Source organism: Podarcis tiliguerta (assembly GCF_965153285.1).
Source record: "Podarcis tiliguerta genome assembly, chromosome: 4".
NCBI classification, from domain to species: Eukaryota; Metazoa; Chordata; class Lepidosauria; order Squamata; family Lacertidae; genus Podarcis; species Podarcis tiliguerta.
The window spans coordinates 71,837,315-71,857,379 of record NC_139537.1 but is presented as its reverse complement, the minus strand read 5'-3'; the positions used below and the strand labels follow the sequence as shown (position 1 = coordinate 71,857,379).

The 20,065-nt window shown below is 40.7% G+C and overlaps 2 protein-coding genes across 4 annotated transcripts in view; one reads left to right on the top strand and one right to left on the bottom strand.

Annotated features, from left to right (window-relative positions):
- The window catches only part of REV1 (REV1 DNA directed polymerase), a 41,505-nt gene extending 40,046 nt beyond the window's left edge, over window positions 1-1,459 (top strand). For all 3 annotated transcript variants that reach the window (XM_083437603.1, XM_083437602.1, XM_083437604.1), the window contains exon 23: window positions 1,024-1,459. In XM_083437603.1, coding sequence (XP_083293729.1) covers window positions 1,024-1,135 — 112 coding nt within the window. In that variant the 3' untranslated portion in view covers window positions 1,136-1,459. The remainder of the gene's footprint in view (window positions 1-1,023) is intronic.
- EIF5B (eukaryotic translation initiation factor 5B) overlaps window positions 1,328-20,065 on the bottom strand; it is a 30,218-nt gene continuing 11,480 nt past the window's right edge. Inside the window, exons 6-24 of the mRNA XM_083437613.1 lie at window positions 19,806-19,956; window positions 18,733-18,828; window positions 18,129-18,215; window positions 16,907-16,993; window positions 15,791-16,089; window positions 14,859-14,966; window positions 14,519-14,629; window positions 13,647-13,714; window positions 13,274-13,415; window positions 12,066-12,197; window positions 10,864-11,046; window positions 10,142-10,303; window positions 9,412-9,543; window positions 8,290-8,421; window positions 8,101-8,177; window positions 7,844-8,008; window positions 5,763-5,901; window positions 4,250-4,411; window positions 1,328-3,381 (exon numbers count right to left, since the gene is read on the bottom strand). Of these exons, the coding sequence (XP_083293739.1) occupies window positions 3,274-3,381; window positions 4,250-4,411; window positions 5,763-5,901; window positions 7,844-8,008; window positions 8,101-8,177; window positions 8,290-8,421; window positions 9,412-9,543; window positions 10,142-10,303; window positions 10,864-11,046; window positions 12,066-12,197; window positions 13,274-13,415; window positions 13,647-13,714; window positions 14,519-14,629; window positions 14,859-14,966; window positions 15,791-16,089; window positions 16,907-16,993; window positions 18,129-18,215; window positions 18,733-18,828; window positions 19,806-19,956 (2,541 nt within the window). The 3' untranslated portion in view covers window positions 1,328-3,273. The remainder of the gene's footprint in view (window positions 3,382-4,249; window positions 4,412-5,762; window positions 5,902-7,843; window positions 8,009-8,100; window positions 8,178-8,289; window positions 8,422-9,411; window positions 9,544-10,141; window positions 10,304-10,863; window positions 11,047-12,065; window positions 12,198-13,273; window positions 13,416-13,646; window positions 13,715-14,518; window positions 14,630-14,858; window positions 14,967-15,790; window positions 16,090-16,906; window positions 16,994-18,128; window positions 18,216-18,732; window positions 18,829-19,805; window positions 19,957-20,065) is intronic.

The window sequence follows — 20,065 nt, the reverse complement described above, 5'->3', positions numbered from 1 at the left end:
GCCAACCATTCAAAACAAACATAGTCAGTGAAAGAAGTTGGACCCCTCATGCAAAGCCCTACCAAATAAGAAGTGGGTGCCTTTGTGTTCCTTCTGTTTGTTTTTTAAAATTTATTCTATTCCCCTCCCTTTGGGGACAATAGGACAGAAACGAACTCCAAGGCTAGTATAGTTCACTCTCTGGGAGGCTTTTCGGGGTGCCTGTGTTGGGACTAGGAAGACATTGGGTCCTTCGGATTCCAGCTTTCTCCTGGCACATCCCTTTCCACTGTAGTGAGGTGGCAATCTGGCATTGGATCATCCTCTGAAGGCAGAGCACTTTGTCTTGACTCTCTGGGAAGGGAGAGCAAGTGCTTGCTTTGCCCATGAATCATCCTCCAAGAGACCTTAGGATTTCTGGATTGTATTTATGGTTGTTTCAGTGGTATTCAGTTCTGTATGTGCATGTGCATTTTTCATTTGAGGGGAATTTCAGCGTGCACTGGTGGGGAGGAATAGAATGCTCTATCTAATCTTGGTAGACAATAGACTGAAGTTGGTGCTACAGTTAGGAAGGGAAAATGGGTAATGTCACCCTACCTCATGGTTGTGAACCAACCAAGCACAGCCAGGCTCCCCACTAGAGGTGAGGGAACAGACCAGGAGATAGGCAGAAAGACTTCAACTTCTGATACTTACCATCAGCCAACCAGAGCTTGAGCAGCTCAGCCCTGGGAAAATCTATCTGGGGGGTGGGATCTGCAGCTGCTCCTTCCCCGAGCAGCTCCTTAGTGCAAAATAGCATTGTAAACTGGGTTTGAAGCCACATCATGCTATTCTTGCTTCAGTTACTCATTTCTCTTCTGTGAAATGGCTGCATTTATTGCCCATGGGAGTCTTATACGTTTCCAAATAGATACTGGGCCCCAAAAGGTTGGTGGCTCTTGGCTATTGCACCTTCTCCCCTCTTTGCAAAGCTATGAAAATGTGTGGTGGTAATGATCAGTCTCTAAGAGTAGACATGTTTCCCCCCCCCCCCTACAGGCTAATGCAGCAGTCCGTGGAATCGGTTTGGAACATGGCGTTTGACTTCATTCTTGACAACGTTCAAGTGGTTTTGCAACAAACTTATGGAAGCACATTGAAAGTTATCTGAACTGATTTTATAGGAAGGATGTGGTGAGAGCCTGGAGCCCTCTGGTAGCTGTGCCATAAGTGCTTGTGAGGTATTTGCAAAGTGCATGATAGTAAAGCTAAGTTTTTATAAGTTGACTTTTTTTTAAAGAAGAAAGTGTTTTGTACATTTCCTTTCAAGAAAGTGCCAAAATTTGTCAGTATTGCATGTAAATAACTGTGTTCAAATTCTTTTATTGTAGTATAGAATCTATTTACAAAATGTTGGTTTATAAAAGTTTTATGGATTTTTACAGTGAAGTGTTTACAGTTGTTTAATAAAGAACTGTATGTAATTTGTACAGATTCTATTGTCTTAGTGCTCCAGTTCTATTAGAGGTAACTCTCTGAGAAGTTATTCAAGCAACTGTTAACTCAATAATGCGATAAAATAGCATTAATGTTTAAACATTTATATATTCCACTTCTATCCATTCAAGCTTACAGACACCATACAGTGGCAAACATACCTGTTTAAAGTGGTGGTATGACAGAAGTACAGTTCTTTTAAAAAGACTCTTTCATCCTCATAACCTTTTTCCAAAGTATGCTTGTTTGCATAGTGACTTTAGGAGCAGACAAGGTGTTTCTAGGTGTTGCTTCTACTGTGTTGACTAAAGGCAGTGCTCGCTTCCAGTTTCATGTAAGTATAGGATAAATTCCAGCAAATTTCAACATCCTAATGATCACAGCTTATTTCCTTTTATTTTGTGATTCTGCTATTAAAAGCCCAGTGAAATATTTGAAGGCTGCATGTGAAAGAGGCTAAAGATATGCAGTGACATATGGCACAGTGTTCTTTAACATAGCTTAGTTGTATCCACTGTGGTGCCCTCCCATTATCCCAGACTTACTGGCTGTGTTGTTGTGGAAAGGATGCTGTTGGCTTACCTGTACCTTGCTTCATTGTCCTATCTGACTAGTAGATATTGGGGGCCAGTAGGGAAGTATTGGGAAGTAGGGACCGAAGTGGGAAGTTCTACCTTCCCTTCCACTCACCCATGAGTGGCTGCATCCCTGCAGTTACAAGGGTGAGGGGACACACATGGTTGAATGTTTGCAACTAGATAACCAAGAAGGGTTAGGGGTTTGTGGGTATGTTTCGTTCCTTAGTTGCATGTAGGATCCCTTCAAGATCTGCCTTCCATGTCGTATGTAACTTCAGCAGTGCTGCTCACATGACATGGGATCCTCTCTAGCTTGCACCATCCTAAAGGTGATTTAGACTTGGTTATGTACACACTTACCCAATAATAAGTCCCCCTGAATTCAGTGGCTATAAATACTGGATTGCAGTGTTAATTTACTAGTCCCCTTACCAGATACTGCAAACAGCTCTACAAGAACTGTTCAGTTAAGACAAGACTGCAGCAGTCATATCTAGTACCAATTAAGTTGCAGCTGAACGAATTATTAGGATCAGCCACTGGTAACAATTTAACTTGACAGTTATACATGTTGCATGCTGTGCTGCCTTTATTAGAAGGTAATTTAACAGGATAATGTCCATTTTCCTTTATTTTGCAGGTCAACATTATTACAGTTTGACAAACTGTGCAAGCAAAGGCAGCCAACTATGCTTTACATCATTGTTTCACACAAAGCAAACACAGATACCCAATTACCTAATTTTTCTACCTTAAAAAATTCCTATAGGCACAAAGCAGAAAGAATGTTGAAAAATCAAGGGGCAAAAAGAGGTATGCATAAATAAACAATTCTTACATCAAAAAAATTCCAAGAATCACAACCTCTGCAGGAATTTGGTCAATCAAATACTGCAGCACTGATCTTACCAAGTATAAAAGTGAAAGTTGAGTTCTGTCATAAAAAATTATTATTTTTTTATTTCAGATGAGAGATCTGGGAAGGGCAAACTTTAAAACAGTAGCCAGTATAAAGGGGAGGACAGTGGGGGCACAGGCACATTGGAGCCACAGGGACATTTAAATTGACCACTGTCAAACCAGTGAAAGTTACTTGGTTTCTCATGGAAAACATTTTATCCACCTATTTCCCCCCAGATGTTAATCAACAGCACATTCATTATAATCCACTGTTGGTGATTTTTGTAATAGGAATTGTGGGTTTATGCTAGCTTGCCCATTGCTTAAAAGAACTTCATATGATTTCAAATACTTTCTTTAGCTCCACAATAAGCTGCCAGTCAGACTTTTGCATTTCATCTCTGAACCAGTTTTTCAGGGCATCAATGGACTGACGACTAATCTGCAGATAGAACACAAAATACACATTGTGATAACACAAATGAATAAGCAAGTGCAAATTAACCTTGCTAACTAGGCAGATTTGAGCAAACCACTTTTAGTACTCGGACATGCCTGATCATGTGATCTACTTAAGGTCAGATAAGTCCTGGTAGCACATAAATGAGATGTTTTGTGCAACTACATCCTTCTGGACAGAACAGACACGCAGGAATCAACTATGCTGCATATTTACAGTAGCATATATGCTAAATACAATCAATGGGTTACCATCGATATTTAATAAATACATATCTCATCACGAAAAGATGTCTTTATCCTAAAACAGGGGATAACAAGACAGCTAACAATTTGAAACTCATAATATTCAGAATTACATAACTAGAGGCTGACAAGCAGCAAACTCAAAACACCAAAGACACTTTGATATGCAGTGCCTCATTCTGTATCCTCTGCTGTTTTTGAATCTGTCGCAGGACAGCTTTGCCACAGCCAAAGAAGAGGGTATCCTAAGCTCACCACAACTCTTCTGATGGAAGGATGTAAATAAGCACTTTGGGGTGCATGTCACTGGTACAAACTTGTGTGCTCATTCCGCATGTCCATGAAACTAAGCTTATGCAACTAAACACGCTTACAAGGACAACACTCTACTTCAAAAGAAAAAGCCAATTGTTAAGAGCACAATAAAAGAGTGCACTGAAGCATGATTTACCATGGCTAGCTCATTCCTTTTCAGGAAAGGGAGCAGCGGGTGCACCACCAGAAGCTGCTAAACGCACACACAGGGCTGCTCCTTGATGTCCACAACATGTGACTGAGTCTTTCGAAAAATGCGAGCCCATCCCACCAACAACGTAAGCACCTACCTTGCTGACAAGTATATCTGTTGCTTCAAAGTGGCGCCCAAACATTTTAGGTGCTTCACCGGGAATAGGTTCTATTTTCACGCAGACTTCTTGACCTTTTTTTGCAACATCCACTTGTTTGTGATTTATTTCAATACTTGTAACTATTCCAATATCAATGAACTGCAACAGAAACACAGGACATTTTAGAGCTCTTAAGTTTTATTAGCAACCCAACTAATTTATAGAAACACACAACTAGGAGGATTAGAGTAGACACAGTAAATAAACTTGGCTGCTGCTAGAAATCTATATACAATCATAACAAATCAATATGCCAATCTTCTATTGGCTCATCTACTAGCATAATATGAATGAGATTCTACAATAGAAGATTACAATATGGATTCTTACATTGCCCTCCAGAACTAAGGGAGCCATAGCAATATTACCAAGACCATAATGGAGACTCCTGTACAAAGGTTCCTACTCACACCAGTATTAATCACTTTCCTGAGGATTGCTGCTGGCAAGGGGGTCTCCTGCCAGGCTTGAGTCACCTTGTGGCCTGCTACACCTGCCAGGCCTTGTTTCTAGGAGTACATGGATGGAATTCAACATGGCATATGATGAATGTTCTATATGTGCAAGCATTTTCGCTTGCCAGTTGGAATATACCTGTCTGCTTTGAGCCAATTTTGGAGGGCGCAGGGGGAGGAGAGGGGCAAAAAGCCCCTTTTACACAAGTAGAATTCCATGTTTGGGGCTTTTGCTGACTGAGCTTGTCAAGTGAAAACTACCCTATAATCTCTACATTTATACCACAATGCAAGTTCAAGAACACAGCTCCTAAGTTGTTTAAGGCTACTACAGCTATGACTGTATTTAAGAGATACAATTCTAAACTGCCACATACAAGTTTTCTCTCTATTGTGCATAAAAAACGCTGTTTTATGATGTAATACTGATTATGATTTAAAACAGAGTTGGGTAATCTGTGGACCTCAGACATAGCGAAACACCCACCACCACTGGCAAAGCGGTCTGGGCTGAAAACATTTTAGTCAATAGGTGGTCAGTTTTAGATTAGGCAAGTTGTTAAGTCAGTATTTGAATTGGCTCCATTACTCATGCATTTAATTATTTCAGAAAATATTTAGGTCTTGTCAAATTTAAGATTCACAACTGCAGGGCTAAGTTAGATCTAGGGACATGTAAGCATGAAGGAAACTTTACTTGCTGTTCGTTTTCTCTACTGCTAACGCTGGAAGGTTACTAGGCACAACACTTGCTCCTGGCAGAAATGGGAAATATGCTGATCATGCTGGCTGGGGCTGATGGGCGTTGTTAGTGTAATAACATTTGGAGGGACACAGATCACCCATTCCTGCTTTATAGTTATTCCATATGGTAAGTTAAGTTAAGACTATACTAATATTAAGAGAGGCAGAGTAAAGAGAGCAAATATTCTGACTCTGGCCAGTACACAGCCTGCCATCTGTTAAGACTCAGTTTAAGAAAACAGAATACTCACATTTTTGCTAGGTACACACATGGGCGTTCCTTGTTTTACCTGACCCGCTTCCACAATGACTCCCATCACTATAGGATCTCGAGAATTAAAAATAAACTGAGGAAGTATTTTCATCTTACAAGGAAATACTGCTATATGCCTATAGGGGGGAAAAACAACAGGTTTTGGTAAAGACAAGTAAAACATGGATACAGATAACTTTTTAAAGTAGTAGCCATGATGTACATGTAAAAACGTGGTAAGCTGCTCTTATTAGCCCATAAGGCATCCATTCTACACATTATATCTGCACCTGGTATATGCAAGAATCCTCCTTAACACTTGGCAGGGTACTAAACAACCAGGCATTTTACGTTGTTCAACTGTATGGGTTACCTGTAATCTTTTACAAAGTGCTAAGGAGGAGAATTTTACCACCTTTTGTGTGCCAAATGATTGCAGACAGCCACCCACTATGGTTAGTCATTCTACAAATCAGCCCATGCTTCAAAGTTTATTTTGATTATGAAAAAGCTCCATACATAAATCAGACTCATGGAGTTAGAAGAGTTCCTGAGGGTCATCTAGTCCAACCCCCTGCCATGCAGGAATATGCAGCCATCCCATAAGGGGATCAAACCTGCAACCTTGGAGTTATCAGCACCATGCTCTGACCAACTGAGCTATCCAGCAGGAGTCTATGTGTATACTTTTTGCTGGACTGGGAAGTGGATCCAATTGCACAACCAATGCACATCTCAGTAATGCGTACCTTGGGTTACAAAAACCTCAGGTTACAAACACTTTGGGTTACAGACTCCGCTAACCCCGAAGTAGTACCTCAGGTTAAGAACTTTACCTCAGGATGAGAACAGAAATCGCGCACCGGTGGCATCGAGAGGCCCCATTAGCTAAAGTGGTACCTCAGGTTAAGAATGGTTTCAGGTTAAGAACGTACCTCTAGAATGAACTAAGTTCGTAACCAGAGGAACCACTGTATTGGTACTCTATTGTTTTCAGTGGGATGTGCATCTTTGTCATAGTATAGCTAGTCATGAGCAGGAATCTTTTTTAATGATCAACAAGACCTGGATTGCAGTAGATGAGTGAACAATAATAGTTTTAGGAGCATGTGGGCACCTGGTGCTGGAGTTAGTAGCCCAAGTTACAACACACAGCAACTAGCTGTAACAAGATCACTTGTCCCTCACACAGCTGAGTGAGCCAGCAAAAAACTTCTGACACAACTCCAGCGAATAAGATGCCCCTATTTTTGGGGACTCAAATTTAAGAAAATGGGGGGAGATGGCCCAGAGTTGTTGAGCTTTTCTCGGGGGGGGATGCCGAAAACCACTAACCCAAATTACAAAAGCTGACAATCACTTGCGTTGCCGAACTCATGCCTCTGCACCATCACAAACAGCAGATGGGAAACGCACGCTCAATCGCCGAAGCAGCAGCAAATCCAGAGCAACACTTGCCGCAGCAACCAATCACCCGCCAAATTTCCGCAGCACCAGCCAATCCAAAGCAGCACTTTACGCAACCGCCAATCACAGCTGACAAGCTCCTGATCGTGGCTGCTACCAATCACCCGCCCCGCCCCCCACGCACTATCCGTGTATAAGACGCCCCCCATTTTTGAACATTATTTTACAGTAAAAAAAGCTCGTCTTATACACGGAAAAGTCTGGTATTTATTTACTCAAATTGTATACCAAAACACCCAGGGTAAAATGCTATTTCTTTCTTACGGTTCAGAATTTTAATTTTTCTTGCATTAGAGATCTTAATAACTTAATGTATATGTTCAAGTACTTATATCATTGACAGACCTCCCTGGTGGTTTTCCTCACTTTTTTGCCAGCTGCAGTTCCTTACAACATGCCAAACTGCTCCTTTCTAAGCACTAGTAGGCGTACAGAAACTCCATGCATAGTTCTTTGAATCCTGTCCTATATACAGTTGGTCCCTAGCTTTTAAAAAAGTAGCTCAGAAAATGACTTTGAAAATTCTTCAGTTTCAGATACTAACAAGCCCTTCTCATAATCTTCACGTACATTTGCAACATAGCAAAAAATAAACACAAGAATGCTACTTACTTGAATTCTTCCTGCTTCTGTTTTTTATAGTCTTGTCTATACTTTGTGAAAGCATCAAATAAGTGATAAATAATTTCTGCACTAAAGATTCTAACTCCTAAACTATCAGCCATTTCCTGAGCATCTCGTTCAATCCTCACATCAAATGCCAAGATTACTGCATACCTAGGAGACAAAATATAAGGTTGATGAGGAAGAGGACAGGAATTTGATTATACAAATAGTAACAGTAATGTATATTTTAAAAAGCTACATACTGAGGATCATGTTCCAACATAACCGATGCCTTCATAACATCCTTTCTATGGACAGGGCCTATATTAATTCCAGCATACTGTCAGGAAATGGGAGGGAAAGTCCAATTAATCTCTGTTTTCAATTCCGTAATATGCTCCAATTCAGAGCACAGCAATTTAAGACCGTAAAGTAGAAAATTGGATACTTACTGGCACTTCTGATGTTTTCAGAAATTCAAGTAAGGCTTCCAAAGAACCCAGAGTAGATGCCTGCACATAAACACCTTTCTCTTCTAACTTTATGGCATTCAGCGTTTGTTTCAATTCGTGTATTAATTCATCCTTTTAATGTAAAAAAATAGCACATCTTAAGAGATCTCACTTATCTTAGCTTGTCAAGTTTCACAGATCATCTGGACAGTACAAGTAGAATCCCAGTATCTTCATCAGCCCTATGTGGCACAATGTGCAATATAACTATGTATAGCTTATATCTCAAACATGATTTATAGCTTCAGATCTGTGGATCACAGCACTGGAAGTTAAAGCTTTCTTCATGCCTTAAAGTGGCAGTATATGAAGCAAACCCTTAACAGCTAAGCCTACCACATCACTGCAAAAAAGGTTTAGACAGAAATGCCACAAATCAAACTCCAAGTCATCCCTCTCAATCCCTGGAGCAGTTCACCGCCCACGCTTAGTAGTTATCACTGTGTCCCAGGAAAGAACAGATGGTCAGAAGCAAGTGGGGAAACTCCAGAAGTACAGTAAATGAATTCAAGTAGCTTTGGTGAGTTTGAAAGCAGATAATTTTAAACATGCATGTTCACGGCCTGCAAGAGCATGCTGCAATACCTAAAAGTTCAGCACGGATTCCAGTTTAATTCTTGCACGATTCTAAAGGATGCAGAATCGCATCTGAGGTATACAAGTTTTTTAATTCTACGTAGAACCTGAATAGTTAATAGCTTACCCAAGAAGATGGAGCAGCATGTACCTTATAGCAATCTACTTTTCAAAACACAGGTATTCCGTCTATTAAGAACAATCATTACTTCTCATAAGGCATGACCCTGCCTGCATGTTCATAAACTAAAGCTGGCTCAACAACGTTTCTGTCCGGATTTTCCCTATTACTGGCTTATTTTACTTTTACTCTTTGAATCAAAGAGGTATGCTTTCTTCTACCTGGAAATAAAAGTCTGACTTCTCCCCTTGAAAAAGTTGTTATTCTGATGATGAAGCTCCAAGCAGCATAGTCCTCATGCAGCCTAATCTCACACTGAGATTTCCTAGCTATTTCCATTCTGAGAGAGATCATGTATGCCTAACCTTAAGAACCGGAATTTCATCTTCTTTGTAAGCTACAAGCAGAGGTAAACCAGCCAATGTTTTCTCCAAATCCTTTCCAAGAATCTTCACTCCTTGAGCAGCAGCAACTTCTTTGTGTTTTTCATACTGATTCTAAGGAGAGATAAAGATGTACAATGTAACTCTGTATAGCTTATATCTCAGATATTATTTCCAGCTTCAGATTTGTGGATCATAGCTTCAAAAGCTCAAGGCCCGAAAAAAGCTTTAAGTTGTGGCAGAAAAAATATTACAATGCTGCACTTAGATATGACCATTAAAGCAAAAATATATGGAGTGTATTGCTATGAGAATGGTTTTGTATTAAATTACATATTTTATATTCATATAAATATCATACCACAAACTCAAAAGGCCTACAACATTACAACAGTTGTGTATATACTCTCAATTTGCATGCCTTATTCTGCCCTCAGAATTTAAGGGTATTATTTTTGCTAACAGCAGTACACTGGCAAACCACATGACTAAAAATGGATAAAACAACAGGAGGCCATTGAACACAAAAGCTCCACCTCCCTTCAATGGTCCTGATCCTGCAAAGGGCAATTTCTATGAAGAAACAATAGTGTTATTTTGTATTATTTTCCAGAAAGGTGAGGGAGAGCGTGAACTGCCAAGCATTTCTGCTGAATAGCGTTAGGCATCAGTAGTTAATTTGAGAATGTGTTTCCACACGCTGCTTGCCTACCTTCACTCGAAGTTCTTTCATAGGTGGAGGTAACAGAAGGCCTCTTATCTGCGTTACGATGGGACCTTCTACTCCAGGAACTATAATGGTATCGCCTTCTCTCAAGCGGCCATTAATCAAAATGACATCTATTGTGGTACCCATACCAGGAAGTGCTTTGACCTAAGAGACAGAAGGCAGTCAAATCATTTCTCTCCAAAGGCCACAAGCAGACAGCCTTGAACAGGCACACACATCATGCTCCCAAAAATTATCTTTTGAATTTTCCTCCTTAGTTGATTTTCTCAGTAACCTGCCTTTCATCTCCTCGCTTTAGATGACAGTGAGTCAAACAACTTTTCTCCTAGGAAGAAAAAAAATCTCCGCCGACTCCCCACCCCGCTGCCCCAGATCTCAGACTCCCAATTTACATAAACTCTGTCTGCTTTGCTTCTCCAACCCCACAGAAGCGCTCTTCTCTCCCTGCTGTCTGTTTCCTTCCCCCTCCTGGCAGGAAAGGCTTCTGCAAGGTGTACACTCCTACACTCATAAAGCTCTCTTCTTTGCCTGCTCAGGCAGGGAGGAGACCAAATGTAAATTTGGTGGCAGGGTTGCAACATGGGCACCTGTGCCAGATGCATGAAAGGGCTCTGAGGGTTTCATCTGCTGCCCATGGGCTGCCGGTTATCCACATGCAACAAAAAGAATGTTTCCTTTCAATCCAAAGATGCATATCAAATTACCTCCATAACTTGGGCTCTCAGCTCTTCACAGTGTGCCAGTCTCTTGTTTAACATGTTTTGCGTCAATTCAACAAGAAGAGCTATCAGACTTCCCATGCCATCCCCAGTGTGAGCAGAGGTAGGAACCAGAGAGACAAATGTGCGGGGATCTTTATTTTCATAGTACAAGGCAGCATTCAGGCCCTAAAACCACAAGCACAGCATTAGGGGAAGGAGCAAGAGGCAAAGAAGTTAGTATAGAAAGGTGTGATAGGAATCTGGTACAAATAAAAGGGCAGGAAAACACTGAACACTATTAGACCAAATATCAAACTTCTATTAGAATTTTTTAAATAAATACTATACTGTATGAGAAAGAGTATAAACACCAGGTAGCATCTATATAAAAATACCCTGAACCCGCTTCCAGAACACATAATACATGATGCAGCTACCTCTCTTTCTTCAAATCCCCTCTCAAAATTCATCTTCTCCCTGAAACCCTTCCTTACTGACCAATATTTTTCTCCAACCACATATAATCAGGGTGAAACCACCTCACTCCCCCCACACACACACCAGATGCTGCCAATTTGAGAGAGGAAAGCCAGTCCTTGACAAGTGAGAGGAATCCAATCTTTCCTCCAAACTCAGGAGCGATATGGGATGTGTGATTTGCCCTGCTCCCTCCCTAGCTCCAGAGTCTAAGATTTGTTTGGGCTCTGTGCTTGCCACGCTTAAACGGAGAGCCATAACAATCCTTTATCTCTGGGCAGGAGTGGGGAGATGGAAGCATATCAGCTTGCCTCTGCTCTGGACAGTTCCTCCAAGTGCCCCCTCAGGTGCAGAAGAAGAGAAGGCAAAAGACCACCTTCTCCTCCTGGAGATAGAGGGTAAGAAACGTGGACTTGCCTCTGCACCCAATAGGTACCCTCCAGCAGGTGCCAATGTAAAAGCACATGCTTCAGTCTCTCATCTCCAGAAAGAAGCTTGGAGGAGAATCCTTCTCTCCAGCTCCAAGCATAGAGCTGGAAAAAAGAGAAGATGATATTCTGCTAACCTCATGCCACATTTGTGAGGCACAACAGATGGTCTTGGGAGAGTCAATACATTTTTGGTTGGCTAATAAGGCAGCAGCAAAATTTTGGGAGCCTTTGCATGACTCCCCACTACCAAAATACATTTTAAATACTAACAGAAGCAATGATAGTAATTCAGCTGACCTGCTGTGCAAACTCCACTATGATAGCTTTTGCACGTTCCTCAAATTCGTCCTTTGTGTTTTTTTTCTGCTTCTTCAAAGTGGCAGCTACATCTGTGTCGGGACTCTTTTTCCAGTCATATAACCTATCGATCTTGAAAATCAGATCAGAATCAGAACCAGAAATGTCTCTGTCATTGATTGATTGATTGATTGATTGAATGAATGAATGTTATGCTACTCAGTAGGAGCCATGCAAGTCAACAGCAACTGTAGGGAATCTACAAGCAAATGTCATTATTATTTCTACCTCACCTTTTTCCCTGCCAGGGACTCAAGGTGACTTACAGATAAAAATAAGAGACAAAATAAACATTTATGAAGTATCTAGAGGAGTCATATCACCCCAGAGAGCCATCTGCCCCTAAATGCACAGCTTCCTTGCACATACAGGGTTCCCCTCTTTTTTAAATGAAGAAAGCTGCTCTTTCCAAGCAAAGAAATGTCAATGTGAATCAGATCCATCCATTGGAAGTCATGGAAATGCTATTCAAGATGGGTAATTTCAATGAAACTCTCATGCCTGGAAACAATTACATAATAATTTTATTATTTATATCCTGCCCATCTGACTGGGTTACCCCAGACACTGAGTGACTTCTGACATACATAAAAACGCAATAAAACATTACACAATAACCTCTAGGTTCCTATGCATCCTAGCTGCAAGATTTGAAGGGTGGGAGACCTCTGCCCCTAAAAAACATTATTTTCAATACAGTATTTTCAAGTGGCAAGCTTCACAACAGGAGTGAAGTGAGGATGAAAGCTCTTCCCTTTCTAAAATTCAAGGATAAACTTGCAAAGCAAGCAGACTTAACAGGATTTGCTCCTGAAGGAGAGTCCCTTGATAGAACAAACATTTAGCACTCAATTGGCATAAATATTTTTAAATAGTAAAAGACACACACATTTTTAAAAAACCCCAAAAAGGCATTTGGAAATGGCCATTAGGCCCGATGCCTGAACATTAGCCTGAGCAACAGTTGCTGGGGAACAGCAGAAGGAGTGGTATATTGCATTCATGTCCTGCCTGGGGACTTCCCAGAGGCATCTAGTTTGCCACTGTTGAAAGTAAGAGGCTGGACTAGCTAGGCCTTTGGACAGATCTAGCAGGGTTCTTCTTACGATCTTATGGCAGAATCAGTAAGACTGTAAAAGTCATCTTACCTTGTTGAGTGCCACAATAAATGGGCATTTTTTAGACTTCAGCAGGTTTATGGATTCAATGGTCTGGGGCTCCAAACCATGCATGATATCAACTACAAGAATTGCAATATCACATAGTGAGCTTCCTCGATTTCGGAGATTGCTGCAACATTGAGGAGGAAAGGTACACTCAATAAGTAAGGGCAAAAGATAGAGAGAATTGCCAGGAACAGGTAGCTGTTCTGAAGCAAATTCTATCCTGTAGAAGTGTTTAGCAAAACTATTAGAAATGAAAACGAAAGGCACACAGAACGTTATCTAACTAATTTCTACTTGTACAGATGTATTCAAACATTATATGGTAAACTCCCAGATATAAATATTGCAAACTTACCTGAAAGACTCATGTCCTGGAGTATCAATGATCAGCATTCCTGGAATCTTGACCGTCTCTCTGTCAAACTAACATTACGAAATATTGGCTACCTTGAAACTTATGCAAACCAAAGTTTTGATAGTGTATATATCCTAAGCAATAATTTTGAACTTTAGCCATGGTTTCTTACATAATCTATGTAAGAAATCCATCCACAATCTACATAATCATAGTACTTAAAAAAAAAAAACTTGCATCATTAAGTTTTCATTAACTTGATGCAGCTCCTCTTCTAGAGCAGAGGCTAACAGCTTTCAGTGCAAGGTGCTGCAATGGAAATAGCATAGCACAGGCATAGCCAAACTTGGCTCTCCAGATGTTTTGGGACTACAATTCTCATCATCCCTGACCACTGGTCCTGTTAGCTAAGGATGATGGAAGTTGTAGTCCCAAAACATCTGGAAGGCCAAGTTTGACCATGCCTGGCATAGGAGGACAAGGCCTTGCCCCCATTTGAGCTTTCTAACTAGACTTGTGGCACAACAGTATGTGAGCACAGGAGGCAAGATAATATCTGAAACCTACTGCCTTTCTAAATAGCTATGGATCTGAGAAGCCCCCACTAACATAGGAGGCAACTCCAGCTCACAAGAATGATGGGCAACAAAGTAGCCAACCATGAACCTCAACTTTAAGGCACTGATGTTGCAAATGTAGATGTTTTCAGCCAAAAAAGGTCCATTCTAAATAAAGGACAAACAAACGTAAACTCAAACTGCGCCAGCTTCCAACAAGAGATGTGGAGAAAAGGAGAGGTCGCTAGAAATAATATAATTCAATGGTTCCTTCTCAAAGCACATCAACGGAGTTCTGAGAAAGATCTTACTTACAGTCTTCACCATCTTTGCTTGTTCATTAATGGCCTCAAGGGGGACATTAGTTGCACCAATCTGCTGAGTGATGCCTCCCGCTTCGCTGTCTTGTACATGGGTATGGCGGAGCTGCATGAAACAAAAAAAAGCAGAATAATTGGGGGGGGGAGCAAGAATGACGACTTGGATGAGCTGATTAATATATGCTTTGAAAGGGCACGGGTGACAGTTTTGCATCAAGCAATTTTAAGCGGTCCCAAGTTACTACAAAATTTCAGGCTTAAGTAGAAGCAGGCAGTTAAATTGTTAGCTAACTAGCAGAAAGCTTGCAATTTTGTGAAACCCACCTGCGCCTTACCTTATCTAGAATTTTAGTCTTCCCTGTATCTACATGTCCAAGTACACAAATAACAGGTGCTCGTAGTATCTCAGTATTCACATTTTTACTGTTTTCAATACGACGTTTCTAGAATTAAGAGCAAACAATGTCAACTAAAGTCAAAAGGAAAAAGAAATGAAGACAGTTAAACAGGAAAGCAACTCAATTTTGAGCGTTCAAAATTATGCCGAAGAGTCCTTACCCCTAACTCAAACATATAATTGTAAACAGAGAAAAAAGCATTAAAACACTGTTTCCAGCTAAATACTTGTTCCTAGTTAGCACATTAAGCAGACATTTACAGTTTACCTGATTGCAGGACATCTACACCAAAAGGCAGTAGTCCTAGGCTGAAACTTAGAATCCTCAAGGTCACGGTGGAAAAAACCATGGAAATCTGCTTTTGCCAGTTCCCAACAGAAGCTCTTAACAGCAGCCTTGGTTTACTGGGACACCTGGTTTTATTTCCATATGGCCATATACACAACTGGGTAATTTGACCCTGTCTAATGTTATAGAAGCAAAGTAGCTACATGTAGCCTGTCCCATGGTCTCTAGCCAATGTGGCCACAGACTTGAGGAAGATTACATATTGGACAACCTAATGAAGCCTATTCTAAAAAAATACATGATAAACTAGTGGGTGCAATTTATCTGGGCAAAGGTGCACCCTGGAAACTCAACAGAAGCTACAAAGTTCCACAATTTTGACATTTGCTTTCAGCAGTAAACGCTTCCTTCTTCTTAACAATTTGTGCAAGATTGTGTATCCTCACCAAAGAAGCAAAGGTATGGAAAAGGTTTCAAAGGAACATGAAGTAAGCAAGAGAGAGAGAGAGAGAGCAATAAAGGGAGCATCTTTTGTTCAGAACGAATCGTATTAACTACATGAGAAAGATTGTGACCAATACCTCAATTCGCCGTTTAGCTTTATCATAGGAACGTTCTTCTTTAGTGCGATCATCATCCGAATCATCTTCTGAATCAGAGCTTAGTTCTTTACTTAGCTTTTTCTCTGCAGATTGTTTTCCAGCAGCTTGAGGCTCAGATTCCCTTTCATCTGAAGTCTTCTCATCTTCTTCACCTTCACTTCCTTCACTTTCTCCGTCTTCATACTCTTCACTCTCATCTTCTTCGTCATCACCGTCTCCATCTCCATCGTCGTCCACATCAATTTGCTCCTTGACTTCAATGCGGACAGTTTTTCTCTCTGATGACAGGGGATGCGAATTTGAAAAGGCTACTTCTACCTGGTTCTGTTCTGATACAGCTACCTGTGTACAGAACTGCATTTCCACATATTACAATGCAAACACAGACAGACCTGCACTGAATTGCAGTCCTATTTCCCTTGACCGGCAAAATCAATAAGGGAGGTATAGGTGTTTCAAAAAGTGAAACTGTGGCTTACCCCATTATTGACTATATATATATATATATATATATATATATACACACACACACACACACACACACACACACACACACTGAAGAATTTATTGTTCAAAACATAAACATGGTAAGCTTTTGACCCAACTTTTCCCCAAGTCCTCCTTGTCCACAGTCATACTGCTAAGTGAATTCATTTAAACCGGCCTGTCTCAACCTGTGGGTCCCTAGATGTTGTTGAACTACAACTCCCATTACCCCTAGCTAGCAAGGCCAGAGCTCAGGGATGATGGGAGTTGTAGTCCAACAACATCTGGGGACCCACAGGTTGAGAACCGCTGATTAAACGAACAAGGAAGGTTGGTTTCAAACTTATTTTTATTGGCTGACTGATAGGACCATGCACTTCATCTTTTTTAGCGCATGGGGCACTACAGAGATAGTGGCTGAAAACCCTGTAAACCCAATAACCAAGCGGATCACACAACAGTTTAAAGGACTTAGTGGAGCCGAAGTATGTACATATTGTGCTTGTTCACTCATTTCAACTCTGTGAGAGAAGTGCTATGCTTTGAACAAAAAGAAGCAGAGGTCTCAGGCCTAGGTGGTGGTCTATTGCTTTTCCAAAAGACACTTACCCTTCTCTCTCTCTTCGTCGCTGACCATGGCTTCCCAGTCATCTAATCCTGTATCTTCAGGCTCCTCTTCCTCCCTTTCTTCTGAAACTAAAAAGCAACTGGTTTCATAATAGGTTTTATTATTATTTTAGGATAATATGTTTACAGAGGAGGTATGGGGCTGGACAGCTACTTGAATTAGCCAGATGTTCTGTCATTGGCTTAATATAAACACCGAGTACCCTCAACAGACGTGCCAACTTGCCCCTCATGATTTAGGGGGCCAGCACACATGCCACACAACGTGCTGATGTGTCACACGCATGACATGCAACTTGCATGTGTGACGTGAGCATGTCACTGTGGAATATTGAGGGCGTGGCCCAGATGGTGCCCCTGACCCTCAAAGTTGGCTCCCAAAGCTGGTTTAACTGGCCTGACATTAGGTTTAAGAAAAAGAATTATTATTATTATTTTTAGAAGTCTGGTTCTATGCTTTAGGATCAAGGATTCTCAAACTGTGGTCTGGGTACCACCAAAGGCCAACAAGCTTCATTCAGGTGGTATGTGGTTACACAGCCTGTCCGTGGATTTGTGGTTGAAGAGAAGAGAAGAGATGGCACATATGCCACATGAAATATTTATATTGATATCTAATTGTATATTCATTGTTGGTGTTTTAAATTAAATAATGTTTTATTGTGATTTTAATTATATGGGCCTACTGTCACCTAGTAGCATCATTTCATCATGTAGCCTCAGTGGGAGATGGGACACAGGGCTCATCCAATCAGCCAAAACACCAGTTCCATCAGGCAACTCTCTGCCTCTGAACTGTTTCTATGGCTGCTGGTCATTGTAAGAGCTACTATTTAAGAACTGGTGAATGAGCTTGCTTTTTTCCTCTCCCCTACCTGTCCCATTTCTCTTGCCTGCTGTGCTTTTTCGACTGTAAGCCTGAAGGCAGGGCCTCTTGTTTTAATTAGTAGTATGTAAGCCACCCAGAGAGCCATTTTGGCTGAAATGTGGGGTTCAAATGCTCTAAATAAATAAATAAAATATAAATTTAAATCATGTGGCCTCTAGCTCAGTGCTTTACAATTTCTACAACATGGGGGCGGGGGGAATCATTAAGTGGCTTGCTACAACTCTCAGGATTTTCAACTGGTCCATGAGCAAGGGGAAAGTTTGGGAATTACTGCTTTAGATAAAAGCAACATGGAATACCTGATTTAATACTGACCTGGATTTGCTGGAAGAATGATCTCTTCTTTTACTGGTGTAACTGGTTCTACAGCTTCTTCAGTTGGGGAAGTCAACTCTATAATTTCTAAAATTACAAGAGAAAATTACTACAGCTTTGCTGTAGTGAGAAGGCCAACCACAAAGATGTGTTGTATTTGCCCAGAACAAAACTGCTGCAACTGTAAGTACATTACTGGTCCTGCAAAATTCATCTCTCAAAATAAATACACTGTAATTAAAGGCCTCTTGACTCTTACTAGCATACAATTCCTCCCAGTCTTCAGTGTATACAATACTGAGAAAAGAACCAATCACTGCCAGTCTAACATGAAGTTTTGGGGAATTCGGTCTGTAAAGTCTTGTTAACAAAGTCTGATTAGAGAAAATTCAGGGTTCTTGATACAAATTCTTTTTTTAAAAGTCAGTCAAGAATTCCACTGGCTTTTAAATATGCAGCCCCAAAGATACACAGGAATACCAGTTTTTTCTGTGATACCATAAAGGGGAGGGTGCTTCAAAACATAGTAGACAGGAAGGGCTGACATTATGTTTGCCATTTTTAATCTTTATTTTTAAAAGTACTGCAGAAACAATATTCTTACCTTCTTTGTTTTCCTGCTGCTGTTGCTTCTTTTTCTTTTTGTCTTCATATATTGGCCTTTTCTTTGGCACAGAATCTTTGGATGGCACCTCAACACCTGCCAAGTAGCAACAAAAGCATTTATTTTTATTATTACTAAAATTTAATGTAACACTGAAATGCAATCCATTTGGTGACCTGCAGCTGGATTTGTGAATGAACACAGGATAATGCAGGGGAATAATAGAATCATAGAGTTGGAAGGGACCCCTAGGGTCATCTAGTCCAACCCCCTGCAATGCAGTAATCTCAAGTAGAGCAGTTAACATTGTGCCCTCCAGAAGTTGTTGAACTAGAATCATCCCTCGCTGTTGACCAGGGACATTGATTACACACTGGGTAAATGTTTGAACATCTTGACCCAAACAAGCCTTGGAATTGATTGAGTTAAGGGAAGTAACTGAGGGCTCCCAAGCCTTCAAACTGTTTGCAGGGGATAAGAAATTTGTCACAGGATAATGAGCAAGATGTTTCCCACACTAAGTCTAAATAATACTTTCTAAATAATTATGGTTTCAAACCCTAATTAGCTTTCATAGGTCAGCTCTTCTGCAAAGACACTCAAGACAAGTCAACTAACAACATCATTTTTTTTAAATGAACCATTTTTTTCTGCAGTCCACCTCCATTGAAGGGCTCTACTAAGGTGGGTGCTTTTAAAATATTTCAGTTGTTATGACTTACCGATGTGCAGCTTAAGTCAAAGCATGTTTATTCAGAAGTCAGTCCTACTTAGTTCAATAAAAGTTAGCTCCAAGGGTGCATAGGATTGCAGTGTCAGGAAGCTAGTATCTTACTAAAGAGGACAGGTTCATAGGACCACCTGAAATTGGGTGGTTTGGAGTTTGCATTTACTTCTAAATAAAGACTCCTGCTCATGTTTAACTCTCTTCCCCAGCTGCCGAAAGCAAAATTTCAGATAAGAGCCCATTGTTTAATTCCTCCTCAGCTTCCAAAAACTGGCAAAGACTCTACAGCATTTTTGTCTACATGCAGAAAAGTAGTTAGGAGGTTAGTGTGCATTGCAATCCTTACCCTGAGCTTGCAGTAGTTTAAGAGTAGCCTCTGCTCTGGCTCTAGCTTCTTTCTGAGATTTAGTTAAAAGCTTCCCCTCCTTCTTCAATCGCTCTTTCCTCTCCTTTTCTTTTTGTTTCTTCCTTTCCTTTCTTTCTTGCTCCAAGCGTTCCTATAAAGAAGCAAATATTCATACACAATGCTTTCCAGAATGCATAAAAATAGCCATTCCTTGGCAGCAGGCTCCCCTTTAACAGGGCTGCAATCTCCTTTCAAAGTCA